The 15,692-nt window shown below is 42.2% G+C and overlaps 1 protein-coding gene across 1 annotated transcript in view; it reads right to left on the bottom strand.

Annotated features, from left to right (window-relative positions):
* Window positions 1-14,692, bottom strand: part of EVC2 (EvC ciliary complex subunit 2) — a 75,454-nt gene extending 60,762 nt beyond the window's left edge. The window contains exons 1-5 of the mRNA XM_075260373.1: window positions 14,552-14,692; window positions 10,816-10,872; window positions 4,217-4,403; window positions 2,567-2,676; window positions 1,545-1,607 (exon numbers count right to left, since the gene is read on the bottom strand). Of these exons, the coding sequence (XP_075116474.1) occupies window positions 1,545-1,607; window positions 2,567-2,676; window positions 4,217-4,403; window positions 10,816-10,872; window positions 14,552-14,677 (543 nt within the window). The 5' untranslated portion in view covers window positions 14,678-14,692. The remainder of the gene's footprint in view (window positions 1-1,544; window positions 1,608-2,566; window positions 2,677-4,216; window positions 4,404-10,815; window positions 10,873-14,551) is intronic.
* Between the last annotated feature and the right edge of the window lie 1,000 nt (window positions 14,693-15,692).

Below are 15,692 nucleotides of genomic sequence, written 5' to 3'. Positions count from 1 at the left end.
TAAGCGGGAAATCAGGCTTATAGAAAACACGCAGACAACCAGACGAGTCTGTGTGCCAGTCCTTTTGTTCATAGTGGTAGAAATGGAGGTGCAGTACTGCGGAGAGTTTTGTGCGTGGGAGAGATAAGTTTAGTTTAAATTGCAGTCTATGATGGATGGACATTTAATGGAGTGACTGGTATAGGGTGGAGGGATTTGTGTAGCGTATGAACAGAATTATTAGCATGGGTGAATTGAAGAGACTTTAATAAGTGGAAGACCCAATAGAAATAATTTACAAGTCAAGATGAGAATAAATCACCAAGAATAATAGTTTTTGAAATTTCTAAGGTAATTAAAGGGTGGGTTCTGGAGATGTTTTTGAGGTGCAGATGACAAATGACATGACACACTGAGATGGGAATATTGAGTTTAGGCAAAAGAAATAATAAATCCAATTTTAAATATTATTTTTTTCGAGGACATGATGTTAGAGGCAGCAGATAATCTTAATTGGTCATAAAGACAGAAAGAAAACCAAGAGTCAGCAGTGTCCTTGACGCTAACAACATACTGAGCCGAGGTTAGCTGCTCACTGGGGAGTTGTTTCAAAAACTACAGAGACTTCTAAAAGAATTAGTAGAAAAAAAGCCGCCATTAGATTTATCTACTAGAAGGTTATTGACAACTTTGATAAGGGCAGTAAAATGCAGAATATGGTAACCAAATTGTAGGGGGTTAAGAAGACCGTTACCAAAAACAGTGTAGTTTAGCCAAGGGAAGACTAAACATTAAAGGAGTTCAGAGATGAAGGGCACTTTAGAGATGGGTCAGTACTTAGCATCAACTGGGTCAACAAACTGGTATGGTTTTGGGCTACTGCTAAAGGCGTCGTTTAAGAAAACTCAGAGGAATTAAACCTCTAGCCCTTGTATGGAGATCTAGACTTCACCACAGAGAGGTCCCTAGGTTGCTAGTTCTTGTAGCTGTCCAGATGTTAGTGGCAGCTGGTCAAGCAGTCCAGGAGACACTGGGGTAAAGAACCAGGGGCTGGACAGAGAGTGGTCAGGTACAGGTCAAGGTTAAGGTGGGAAGCATACATGCATGGTCAGGGGACAAGGTGGAGGACAGGGTAGAAACCGATAAATCAAGAACAGGCCTGGATCAGCAACAGACCTGTATATACAGAGATGTATATAGCTCAATAGTCAGACAGCAGACAAGGACACGGTGAGATACACAAGAATAGCAACATCATACTGCAGGAAACTAACAAGATATAACCTATGGCTCAAGCAGGGTGTGGCTAGTGGAAGAGACCTTTGTACATAGAGACTGTAAGAATTTGGCTAGGGAAAGATATGGGTATGTGCACTGGTCCTATAGGAAAAGAAATGCATGCCTGCTCTATGAACAGACCCAGCATCAACAATAGAAAGAAGTGTAACTCCATGCCAGCGTCACCTCCAGACATTATTATCTGTTAGAACACAAATATGGATATTTTGTACCTTGCCATTTTGACAGACAAACTTTGTAAGCAGGCGGTCATATGAATGACTTACATTTGTGATTTCCTTGGCGGTGACAGAAAAGGGAGCCACAATATTATACGTTACACCAGAGACCTGTAACCAGAGACAGAAAGTTTCCCATTACATACACAAGCAAAACCAAAGAACCACAACAAAGACGAGGGTACATGAACATTTTTACAATTTTTTTTTCTATTACATTAGGTATTTCCCCCATATACATAAATGGAGACTACAATGTATTAAAGGGGTTGTCCAGTTCATATTTATTGATGATCTATCCTTAGGATGGGTCAACAATAAGAGATCAGTGGTAGTCTGACACATGGGACACCCTCTGGTTAACTGTTCTAATGGGTTGCCATAACCTTGCATGTGCCCTTTCCACGGTTACATCCCATACCATCTGTATAATAGCAGCCATGTACTTCTATAGGATGAGGCATGTCATGGCTTTTATGAAACAGAGAGCATGTGATGTAAATAGTTAAGAGGTCACAGCACTCACTTAAGTGGTGTGTCCCCCCTCAAAGCAAGGGCTCTGGGTGGTGGACCTTCACTAATCTCTTATTGATGGCTTATGATAGGTCATCAATAAAATGAACTGGTCAACCCCTCTAATACATATTCCTATGTTACTCTAAATTGTACTATTTCAGGGATAGATGTCTCTTTAATAAAAATAAAAAATAAAAAATTCTCCATCCTGTTTTTTCAAACCTATCGAGTTTGAATGGAGTGTCAGGTGATGGATGCTTTCCATTAAAATACCCCTTTAACTAGTACTGATCCTGGGTTACAGAATGTATCATAGTCCAGAGCTGCACTCACAATTATGCTACCTTCAGAGCTGAAATCCTTACTGTATACACGTTGTTTTTCTGGTCGTATGTATGTAAATTGTATCTACATTAAAATCAAGTTGAATTTTTTTGTGATAAATTTTCCTGAAAAATCCAGGAGTTCCTTTAAGGTGACATAGAAGTTTTTGTTTTTCTAAAGATTTCCTCTAAATACCGAGAGAGAAAAAAAACGCTTTTAGTTAAGTTTACCTCCGAAGAATTCTGAAAGGTTATCACAGCGGGAAGGGAGAACACCATCCCGTCCTTGGCCTCTTTTGTGTTTAGTGAAGCAGTGTAAGATATCTGGAAGGAGTCTCCAGCTGTAATAAGAAAAGACAAGCCATAGATTTTATCATAAAGGGAAGGAATTGCTTCTTTCTCTCTGTTTTTATAGCCAGAGACATGGAGTCATTAGCACTGCCCTGCCCTAAAATGAAGTATTATACAGGAGATATTGTAGGCTTCCTATCCAGGAAACCCTGAAGGTTGTCACCAAGATTTCTCATAGTGCTGAGGCAAAATACGTCTAGTCTAACAGCAATATGGTAAGCACGGGAGACGCGTCATCACAAGGAGTTTATTCCCCCTTCATGGTCACAATGGGGAAAGGGGCCTGGTATTTCGGCACATCGATGGTTGTATCAGTGAATGATATTGGAATGCATAACAGAGATGTGGGTCAGTGGGCATGAAGGGGAAAGAGGAAGATGTTAGGATCACTGTCAAGATGACAATTCTGGGAGGAGTAGACCACTTAGTAGACCACTTAGTAAATGTAACCTTTACACAACCCTCTAACTCTAGGTTCCCATTAGCCTTCAAGTTTCCATCCTTCAGGTCCGCTTGGGAACCCCGAAAGACGGAAACCCTACCCGCTTAAAAAGCAGTCACACGCGGAAACCCGTAGACCCCACTGGGTTTCCACCGAAAACAGCAGAGAGAAAAGACTTTTCTCTCCACTGATTTTAAGTGGAAACTGGGATGAAGATGCTCGGACACTAGTGTGAACCTACAAATGCAAAAGGGACAAAAGAAAAGGGGACTGCCACTTTAAAAACAGCAAAATTTCGGTCACCACGCGACCCCTCTGTTTAGGAGATTTGGATATCTTTTCTGATTGAAACTAATAAGTAAGTTCTTTACATTATATTAAAAGGTAATGGTCACGTTTTTGTGCCTCCAGACAACCCCTTTAACAATATAGTGTAAATTTCCCAATTACTCTGGGACCTCTCAGATACATCTGTGCCTCTTCTAATGCCAGCGGACAACATATTAAGACCCGTGTATAAAATCCTGATTGTAATGAATGTGCCCCTACATCTATGCCAGTATATATACTATATAGTGGCCCTGAACCCCCACAGTTATGCTCAAGTATCTATTCACTGCGGGCAGAGATATAAAAAAGGAAATCTGAAAATCAACACTTAATATGAAGATACGGCTAAAAATACAACTAAAGGAAGGGAAAGTATCTCATCTCTCTATTCTATGTCCCTACGTTACACCTTATAGCAGCAGGAATATTCTTGGTTTCTTCTGATATCCCCTTTACTACGATCCACAAGCTGCAATCACTGCAATGAATGAATGCAGAACAAAGTAGTGTGATTATGTCTCTATCGTGCGTACTCTCTGCCTTTCCATAAATTGAGATTTTTTTTCACATAGTGACACGCTGCCGATACTAGCATTCATAGAAAGTTTTGCTGTGACTCGAATGAAATGGATCCTTTATTCTGCTCCCCACGCTGGCGTCACTGGCTGTCGCACACGGTATAGTGAAAGCCTCGCACTGACGTCTTATTAATTCTCTATAGTTTTTATTCGGAATTTCTTTACAGATAGGGTCGTCACCTCTAAGCGAGTCTTTTCGGAAGGTCTGCGTCCCTGTAACTGAGCTGCTTATGTTAGCACTGGTTTCTTGTATCAGTAAGCCGGTGATGTTGTCCAGGAGGATAATGTTAGACATGTTCATAGTAGAGGAGGACGATCCGGTGTTATTTGTGATCACGGCAATGTTGGCGGTTTGTTGGTCTTTTACCTGTAACAAAAGTGGAAACATCATGTGAACTTATAACCGTCATATTACACAAATGGATTACCCTTGTCCATATGCCACAAGTGGGGCAAAAACTGCAACCGCTCTGCCTCACGTTACTCATGTCCTCAGTGCAAGGCTGATAAGAGGGGAAAATATATGAAAAAATAAATAACATACATTATTTTATTCTCACTGTTCTTCTGATCAATGTAGTGTTTTTATTTTTAACCCTGGAAGGTTATAGGTGGCCTAGCTCTCATTCTCAATGTGGATGGGATCCATGTTTTTCTTTGAAAAAAACAAAAAGTTCCTGCCCACAAGGAGACTCAGAGACAGTTTACAAATAATCTTCCCAGTTTCTGTTCCTGTAATTTTTCCATATTAATCAGATGTTATGTTAAAGGGGTTTTCGTTTTAGTGGTGACATCTGTTGTCTTGATCGGTTGTGAATGGACAGAACTATGAATGCAGAAATTTTCTATAGTCTGGGACTTATCAGAAACTCAGCCATGATGTCCATATTGTGGACAGGCTATCAGGAGGACACTACATGTATGAGAAGATAACCCAGACACAATAAGGACATCATGGCTGGTTATCAGGAGGACACTACATGTATGAGAAGATAACCTGGATACAATAAGGACATCATGGCTGGTTATCAGGAGAGACACTACATGTATGAGAAGATAACCCGGACACAATAAGGACATCATGGTTGGGTTTCTGACAAGTCCCAGACCATAGAAAGCTCCTGAATATCCATTGGCATCCGATCAAGACAACAGATGTCACTACTAAGATGGTTGTGGCAGGCTATATGGTCATGCATTGACTACAAGGTGACGACTTTGACCATGACTCCCATCACGGGACCAACGATCACTGTGTTACTTTGTGACTCTAGGCACAAAAATTTCAGAAGTGCTTAATTATTTTCCAACTAGAAGTCATAATTGCAGCTCCCTTGGGAATGCTGTACGACCCTGTTCACATACATTAGTAAATGAGTCACAGGATGACAACAATTTTGGGTCATGCAATGGAAGTCGTGGCCAAAGTTGCCATGTAGCCCTAGCCTAATGGACCATCAATTTAACCTCCATGTGGAGCCATCTAAAACCAAAATTACAAGATCAAGCCAAAATGATTTGCCTTTTCTTTTAGAAGGCCACAAGGGCCATTGACTACAACGACCTAAAATTTTGGCATCCAAAAAGCCAAGTGAAGACGAAGGGACAAGATCAGACACTGGTAGCAAATCCTATCTACTGACCATACATATGATATATATAGCACCCTATATTTTCAGGAAATAGTCGCAGTGTGTTTTATCTTGTATAGGGACCAATCCCAATAATAAGAATATATTCGGTAATTATGCAATTTCCTAGCACAATGAATAAATCAGTCTTTTACACTTTGCTAGAATCTCGCAAGTAATAACACCAGAATCTGTAGAATTTTTTGTTAACAGTCTCACGGTGAAAGTTTTCCCACTTTGAGGTTAATTGACAAAATGCAGGTGTGAAAACTAAGTTTAGAATATAAAAGGGTACAACAGAGGGCTCTGATGGATTCTGCCACGGAGAACAGCAGGGCGAGTGACTGGTACAGGGTCTAAAAATAAAGTCTACATACAAATGGTCTCCTGTATAATGAAGGTCTAATCACTGAAAGGTGCTCACATGCATCCAGAGCAACAATGACGGAGGCAAATTAGCAGTAAAATGCAATCAGAGTAAAAGCGGCGACAGGCAGCGACAGGATGTGTTAATGAGTATGCAGCATCAAGTCTGTAAACAGCACAACACGAGAACGCGGAATTATCTATTAACCATTCCCTGCCAAGCAGATGTCAGGCAAATGGGTTTATTTACCTAATAGTCTGGTAATACCATAGTTTTATGTCCGCGCCTCCTCGGGAAGCCCAATTTTTTGGGATAGAGATTAGATGAGCTGGATTTTTAAAGCCAATCACCAGTTCTGGATTTACATCAGGAGATTGTAGACGTATATGGGGAATTTATTAAGACAGGCGTACACGAGTCTTAATCGAGTGCCATATTGGTACTGGATACCCCCGAATTATTAACAGGTTCCAGTTTACTAAAAATCCAGATACATTCCCATGTGGGAATTAAAATTTAATTAAATTAAAATCTACGCCATTCAGGAACTGGTAAAGATATAACTTATGCCAGTTTTCTGGATCAAGTTATAGTAAATTTGTCAGGCCAAACAATCCCTGCCCTGGCCCACCTTGGTCTCAGCCCCCTTTCAGACACCATTGTAAATGGGCAGAGAAGGAACCATGTGGCACATCTTCAGCACAATAAAGTGCTGTGCACCAAGGATGCTTCACATTTAGGCCAGGGACCCACATCGCGTAAAAGCAGTTTTTTTCAGTCACTAGTGTGTCTAGCGAATCCCATCACCACACTGCGGGAAAATATGCGAACACGCTGCAATTTCTGAAACTATTTTCCTTAAAGGTATAATGAAAGCAGAAAGTCCGCAGAGGAAACTTCCACAGACTATCTTTGAAAAGTGCTGCAGGAAAAACCACGACACGTTGCCACTATGGTTTTTCCTACGTGGGTTCTTAGCCTTACACTATAAATGCTCATTATAAATAGTGGTGGTCCCATGCCTTTTGGGGGTTGGTACACAGTGAACCCAAATTCTGCAGGCGCCTAAGTGCTTATTTAGACACTTGTAGAGGGGTATCTACTTTCTAATATTGATCTGTGGGGGTCCGACAGCTGCCAGCGTGGCTCCTGATAATATATACACGCTGGAAGCCACACTACTCGCTGACCGTACAAAGTATAGCGACAGCTTTTGGTACCAAATTGAAATCTAGGGGGCAACGCTATAGTAACTAAATTTACGGCTACACTTCCTAAAGCAAGTGAGCAGCGCGGTTCCTGGCATGTAAACATTATTGGGAGCTGCACAGTTCTAGTACAGCTGATCTGCGGGTGCACCAAGTGTCAGACCCCTACAGATCTAATATTGATGGTCTATCCTAGGGATAGGCCATAAATATTAGAAAGTGGATAACCCCTTTAAGGCAAGTAGGATGCAAGCTGACCTGACCAACATCATAGGGTTAGCTGGCATATCAAGGGGCATAGTGCTGGGGCCTTGTTACATACATTAAATTACTGCTGACTAAACCTGCCAATTTTGGTAATACCAAATAACTATTTAATGTTTATGGTTGCTTCTCAATGTCAGATGTTAGGGTAGTGAAGTCAGGACTAGGTTGGACGCCCAATCCCTTTGTTTGCAGGGGAGATAACCTACATAAGACATGTACACTTGGCCATCAGAGGACCATCGAAGCATCTATCTAAAATGTATTGGCGGGAATGAAAAAAATGCTTTTCATAAATAGAGTTGGTAGGCATTCTGAGTTTTGCTAAAAGACTCTGTGATTTCTCTCTGCAATCCTTTTCAGACACACATTGGACTTTATTTTGTACCATGTCTATACTAATAGTCTGTCCAATTTTAGTGTTAAAACAGTGTTTGATGTAATCTTGGGTGGTCAACTTAAAGAAGGGTCATTGTATTTTAGGACACTTGATAGCCCATGGTCATATACATACTTGTTAGGACGGGACGGGGCCTCCGCTGTGCAGTGTGCGGAGGCGCCCGACGTGATCCCTGCCCAGCACCGGAATGTCAGCTTGTTCCAGTGCTGGGGTAGGCCGGAAGCCTCCGCTTGAGTGTGCAGAGGTTCTGGTTTCCTCTAGCGCTGGGACCAGCACTTCCGGGGTCAGGGTGGTCACTGGCGGGCTATTCGTTTCCCTTTGGTTTGGCTACTCCATTTATCTCCTGTGTATGACCCGGCTTCTTTGACTATGCTTCTGCCTCTACCTTCTGCTACCACGTGACCTCCAGTTATCGACTCGGCTTGCTTGACCACGAATCTGTTCCTTGGGTATCTGCGTGAACTCCCTGGATTACCCTCCTGTTCACCTATGACTCCAGACCATCTTGCTCTCTGGGACTTAACTCTAAGCTCTCTGGACAGTTGCGGATCCGGGCCTCGGACTTTTACCAAGTCCAACTCCACCATCAGGAGCTCTGGTGAAGAACTCCAGGGCCTTGTTCTGCTCCGGTTAGGAAAGCGTAGCACACCCACGACTGTTTTTGCCTCCACACTTTGAAATTCTAGTTGCCCAGGACTTACTGAGTTATTTGTTGCATCAGGTTCCTAATAATACTGTTTGCTAGTTGCATGGTATTAGGCAGTCCCAATAGAAAAATGTAAACTGAAATCGGACAAATAACTGTGAAATTGTAGGAAATTTCCTACTGGCGTAGCCTTCCATAAGTTATTAACATGGTTCCAAGTCACCTCCGGTGGCAGAGACAGAATTATATAGAGGCTGAGCTATGGCAGACAATTATACAATAAACCCTCTCTAAAATATATAAAGCTTATAACTAACTAATTCTGCCGAGGAATTAAAATCTCCATTGTGCCAGTCACAATCCCGGTTTAACAGATTTGATAAATCTCTGCCATATTAAATCCTGTATCTCACGGGAGGGGAGCGCGGCTCGTGCCAGTGAAATCACTGACTATCTATACAGGTCGCATTATCATATAATACTGCGGAGGAATGAAGGGCCAAGTGATTATTATTATTTATTTATTTGGTATATAAATGCAGGAATAATGACTTTTCATACTTTTATGTATAGGAAATATTGAGTCGGAGTGAATTATTTATTTTTTAAAAGCATTTCTACATAAAATGTATTTACAGCGGATGTAAATAACGAATAATGGAAAGAATTCTAGGCATGTGGTACAAAGTGCTACGATATCCATATCTCCCTCTACTAAATGGATCCAGGGCTAGAAAAATCCAAGGAGACGGGTAGCCAATGTGCCCACCTCACACATAAGATTGTAGTGTTGAAGAGAGACTGCCACTGTTGCGTTGTATCTATGATTTTTCTTTTGCCATCATTCAAGCCTATTTAGAGGCGCCTGTAGCCCCATCTGAGAACCTTATTGGTGTGGCCTGCTGGGGGAGCAATATATCAACCAGGGACAGAAATAGACTTGACAGGCTGATCAGAAGGGCCAGCTCTGTCCTGGGGAGTACAGGTGGTGGGTGACAGAAGGATACAGTCCATGGTGACCTCCATGCGGGAGAACAACTCCCACCCCATTCATGGGACCTTGATGGGACTTGGCAGCAGTGTAAGTGACCATCTGTTTCACCCCAAGTGTGAGAAGGAGCGCTATCGCAAGTCTTTCCTTCCAACCGCGACCAGGCTGTAGAATCTACATCAGACCAAGCGAAGATCACTCCGCACAGAGAACTAATGATTATGACGATGACCATGAAGTCTTCCTTCTTTCTTCTTCTGTTCCTTAGCTGCTATGGACTCCTAGTATATCTTCTCTTCTCAGCATATGTGTGTCTACGTCTGTATTATATTACTGTGTATTATCCCTGTATCTGTATTACTATGCTGCTGTAACATGCTGAAATTTCCCCACTGTGGGACCATTAAAGGATTATCTTATCTTTATAACCACCAAGCTTGTTGCCTCCTTGTGAGTAAAGTCCCACAGTCTACAAACTATGTCTGTGTCCACCTTTATCCTTCCACCATCAGCTACTACAAGAAACATTACAACACCAAAAGGACCATATCATCCTATATATTAATGGGAACACCAACCCATTATAGTAATTGTGACTCTGTTACAAGCAAGCCAATATTTCCAGTGCACTAGCGCGTTTTAATAAATTTAAATGCTGAAGTGTAAGATCCAGCGCAAAAAACCATCTTGGGCACTCCAACCACCATCAGGTTCAGGAAGGCTTACTACTACTAGGATGTGCCGTGGGGGAACACTTCTACCAGCATCAGACACCATGGTGGCCCCCTGAGCACTGCACTAGCCTGGGAGACGAGTCTGAGGATCTGGTGGAAATCCTGACCACAGTGACCACAAAATCTATTACCTCTACCCTCCTGGCTTTACACTCAACGGGCTTCTGAAATACATGCCAGATTTTACAAATCTTATCCATATGCTAATGGTTTTTTTTTTCTGATTTTAAAATCCACAGAATGTTAATTTATTTTGCAGATTTTCACAATATTTATCTGCAATAAATATGCAACACAATCTGCAATAAAATTCACATATAACACATTAAATTTTTACAGAGGACCCCGCAAAGGCACAAGAACATTCATCTATCCAACAGTTTATATCTATTAGTTATCTGCAATACTGTTCATAATCTTTATAAGTTAAAACAAAATGATTATAATTCTTCAATTTTCATTTAGGTTTCATTTGTATCTATTTATTTATTTCTGCACCCGTCCAAATAGAAGTATATGGTTAAAACACAATACTTACCGTAGCACATTTCCAGAATGTTACTCCTCCACTACTAGACGACAGAACAGCTCGAGGCTATAAAAAAAATACAAAGTGAAATTTAAAAAAATTATAATCTGAAAAACATTAGAGGTTATGAAGCATTAGAGGAACCTTCACTTCATGAAGAATAGGGTGCACTAACTTGTACAAATCCAAAAGGTTAAATCTCAGCCAGCAGTTACCCCTGGAATTTCTTCTTCACTGAAAGATTTGCCATATACAATAGACAATGGCATCCAGACAGCACCTAAATTACCCATTATGGCGGCCAATCTGCAGTAAGCTGGCACAGTCACTGTGTAGGTCCTATACTGATGCCTGCTAAGAACAGCTAACGGGTGTGAGACCCCACCGATATGACATTGACAACCCATCCTACGGATGCATTATCTGCACTTTATGAAGCATTGATTCTAATAAAAATGAATATAAATACCCTATACAGACAATACAACTACGCCAACCGCACAACAAAAACTCACATTTTAAGAGCAGCTGCTCAACAGCCCATGAAAGAAAGCGGCAGAAAATTAGTTATTGATTTCCACCGACGAGAACACAAATAATTTGCTCTGACAAGAAAGCATATTATTTTACCATAAATGTATGGGAAAAAAACAGCAAGTGAAGAACCACTGAGTAAGACTTGGATAGAAGCGAAGAACCTTGGGGAAGTAGACAGAGAAGAGACCTCACATGTCACGTGACCCAATTTACTGGTGGCCACACATGGAGGCAATCATCAGGTAGCCAATAGCACTGGCCAAGTGGGCATCAAATTTGTATGAAAAGGGATGTCTGCTTTACAAAATACTATACCCCATACTTTATATATTCCCTATAACATAATTCAGAAGCAATTTTTCTTTGTGTTGCTCTATTTGTCTCTTACTCTTCGTGGAAATATATGACTAAATTGACAACTGGATATCACTCTTCTCATTAGGGCATGTCCCTGCACAGTGTTGACAGAGTGTAGTGATATACCCTTTGGGCAAGGAATAGTACTGTAATTAAAATCTTGTGGGCACCAGTTCATACTAGGGGCCCCCTAACCCCTCCCTACAGCAAATTTATGATAGTTACAGTCATGAGTGCTGCAGCGGCATCTCAGATACTTGAAAGGAGTACAGCTATAGTACTCACAACTGCGGTTAACAAGAATACAGTGAGTGAGCAGCACAGCGCCTGACATGTAAACAATACTGCAGCGGTGTGTTCTGGGAAACAGCTGATCTGGAGGGTCCAAACAGTGTAAAAGGCAGTCTAACACCTAGGGCCCCTGCTGATCAACTGTTTCATGAGAATGTGGTGTTTTTAAGAGCGCTGTGACCCCTTCACTATTTATGTGTATACTATGTGTGGCCCCCACACAGTATAATATGCTCCACACAGTATGATGCTCCACAATGGCCACCACATAGTGTAATTTGCTACACAATAGCCCCCACACAGTATATGTTCCACAGTAGTGTAATTTGCTCCACCATAGCCCCCACGCAGTATATGTTCCACAGTGGCCCCCACACAGTATAAAATGCTCCATTATGGCCCACGCACAATATAATATGCTCCACAGTGGTCCCCACACAGTATAATATGCTCACCACAATGTGCCCCACACAGTATAATATGTAACCAAGAGAACCCTTCCCCCAGTAAAATATGTCCTGGAAGCTCGACCCACAGGCGAAACCCACAAAATCTGTTTCAACAAAAATGTTTGAGGTTCAGCTCTCTAGTCGGTTTAGGTGCCATTATTATACACAGAGGTCCCTTCAGAACTCAGGGTATAATAAGTAGAGGCCCCAGGAAGGTGAGTAAAAAATAACAAACACTTATATTCACCTTGTCTCACCTCTCTTGGGCATCCTCGCTTCATCTAGCTCTCTCTAGCATACCGTTTGGTCCTCTCCTGCCTGTGACTGAGGTCACATGTCCAAGGATTACTGATCGGGCCTGTGACTGAGCCTCAGCGGTCACGTGGTAAACGTCATTTCTCCATTCGGGTGTGTGACCTCAGTCGCAGGCCAGAAGGGTTCAGAAGAGCATGCTAGGGAAGCAAAGAAGCCCAGCAGAGGAGAGTATAAGTATATGTTATTTTTAATGACCTCCTTGAGCATGTTATTATTGGAAAGGTGCCCGGTGGCATGTACCTACATCACATAACGCCAGGCCCCTTTCCATTAGCAGGATGTATAGCGCTTGAGGAACCAGGCTTTCCCTCACTGCTATCATTGTGCTGCACAGCAGTGGCCATTTCCAGGTGGCCATCTTAGAGAGCTAGAAATTGGATAGGTAAGTTCCCAGGAGTCCTGCAAGTGTTCTACACTATGTTTGATAGACTGGATCCAAGGAGCTCTGACAGTGTTCTAGATTATATTTTATAGACACAGCAGATTTCTATGAGCCCTGACAGTGTTCCACACTATGTATTATAGATAGGTTCCTAGGAGCCCTGACAGTGTTCTACACTATGTTTTATAGATAGGTTCCTAGGAGCCCTGACAGTGTTCTACACTATGTTTTATAGATAGGTTCCTAGGAGTCCTGGCAGTGTTATACACTATGTTATATAGATAGGTTCCTAGGAGCCCTGACAGTATTCTACACTATGTTTTATAGATAGGTTCCTAGGAGCCCTGACAGTGTCCTACACTATGTTTTATAGATAGGTTCCTAGGAGCCCTGACAGTGTTCTACACTATGTTTTATAGATAGGTTCCTAGGAGCCCTGACAGTGTTCTACACTATGTTTTATAGATAGGTTCCTAGGAGCCCTGACAGTGTCCTACACTATGTTTTATAGATAGATTCCTAGGAGCCTTGACAGTGTTCTACACTATGTTTTATAGATAGGTTCCTAGGAGTCCTGGCAGTGTTATACACTATGTTATATAGATAGGTTCCTAGGAGCCCTGACAGTATTCTACACTATGTTTTATAGATAGGTTCCTAGGAGCCCTGACAGTATTCTACACTATGTTTTATAGATAGGTTCCTAGGAGCCCTGACAGTGTCCTACACTATGTTTTATAGATAGGTTCCTAGGAGCCCTGACAGTGTTCTACACTATGTTTTATAGATAGGTTCCTAGGAGCCCTGACAGTGTTCTACACTATGTTTTATAGATAGGTTCCTAGGAGTCCTGGCAGTGTTATACACTATGTTATATAGATAGGTTCCTAGGAGCCCTGACAGTGTTCTACACTATGTTTTATAGATAGGTTCCTAGGAGCCCTGACAGTGTCCTACACTATGTTTTATAGATAGGTTCCTAGGAGCCCTGACAGTGTCCTACACTATGTTTTATAGATAGATTCCTAGGAGCCTTGACAGTGTTCTACACTATGTTTTATAGATAGGTTCCTAGGAGCCCTGACAGTGTTCTACACTATGTTTTATAGATAGGTTCCTAGGAGCCCTGACAGTGTTCTACACTATGTTTTATAGATAGGTTCCTAGGACTCCTGACAGTGTTCTACACTATGTTTTATAGATAGGTTCCTAGGAGCCCTGACAGTGTTATACACTATGTTTTAAGCCATTTTAAAGTGTGGCTTGTGTCAAACTTGTTTGACCCCAAGCCACCTGAACCCAAAATGAAACACGAGTCCTGAGAGGATGCCCATCTCTAGTAATTCTATGGGGATTACAAGTAGTTACTAAAAGTCAGGAAAGACAGCAGGTCCTCTTTGAAACCTTTATGTACCTGGGCATTGTGGGTCACTGCTGCTCGTCTGAACAGTTTTCTTTTCATCCATGATGGCATCAAGGCGGATACTGTCTGGGTCCAAAAGTTATCAGACGATGTCGATCTTATAATAGAATCTAACATCCCATTTGGTGCCAATTTCTGATCCGGGTAAGTAGCTAAAACAAATAGATACTAGAATTACCACAGAGTAAAAGAAAACAATTGCATAACATCCATTGCTTATTTCCATTTGGTTTCACCAGCGAGGAGACATTCTGTATTAAATGGGTTCTCCAGTTTCTGCTATTGATGGCTAATCCTGCATATCATATTTTTTTCTTAATAGGCTGTTATCAGCTGGAGTCACTCCAGCCGGTAACGGGCCCTATTTACTTACCGATCCTGGCCCCGGTCATGTCCCTGACGTCACATGACTGGGGCCTGTATCCCAGGTAATGTGACGTCTGAACGTCAAGGAAGGTGGCCGACACCACCGAGAACTGCAGCGGAGCCGGGGATAGGTAAGTGACAGTGGTTTTTTATGTTTGTATCCCCCCCCCCCCCTTGGGTATTCGATTATTATCCTGTGGGGTCTGAAAAGACCCCAGAGTAAAATAATTGTTCATGGGTGTCCACAGTGGGGCATAATAGTGTGTGCAAGGACCACTATGGGGCATAATACTGTGTGCAGGGGCCACTATGGGGCATAATACTGTGTTCAGGGGCCACTATGGGGCATAGAGCGCGCAGGAACGTGTGGGGGAGGGCGGTCAGTCGGGGTCTTCAGCGTCGGCCGGGGGGCATGTCAAAAGTTCGCCACGCGGCCCCGATATTCCGAGTTACGCCACTGGCCATGGTCCTGGATGCCTGACTCTAGCAGATCTAACATTGATGGTCTACCCCAGGGGTAAGGAACCTTGGCTCTCCAGCTGCTGTGAAACTGCAACTCCCATCATGCTCCATTCACTTCCATGGGAGTTCCGAGAACAGCAGAGCAAGTATGTATGCTGGGAGTTGTAGTTTTGTAACAGTTGGAGAGCCAAGGTTCCCTACCCATGGTCTATCCTATGCATAGGCCATTATTAGTAGGAAATGGCCTATGCATATCTTCTACGTATATATGCATCAGCCACATTATAGTGTTATATTCCAGCAG

The sequence above is a fragment of the Leptodactylus fuscus genome, chromosome 1, assembly GCF_031893055.1.
Source record: "Leptodactylus fuscus isolate aLepFus1 chromosome 1, aLepFus1.hap2, whole genome shotgun sequence".
NCBI classification, from domain to species: Eukaryota; Metazoa; Chordata; class Amphibia; order Anura; family Leptodactylidae; genus Leptodactylus; species Leptodactylus fuscus.
This window is presented reverse-complemented; position numbering and strand designations above follow the sequence as displayed.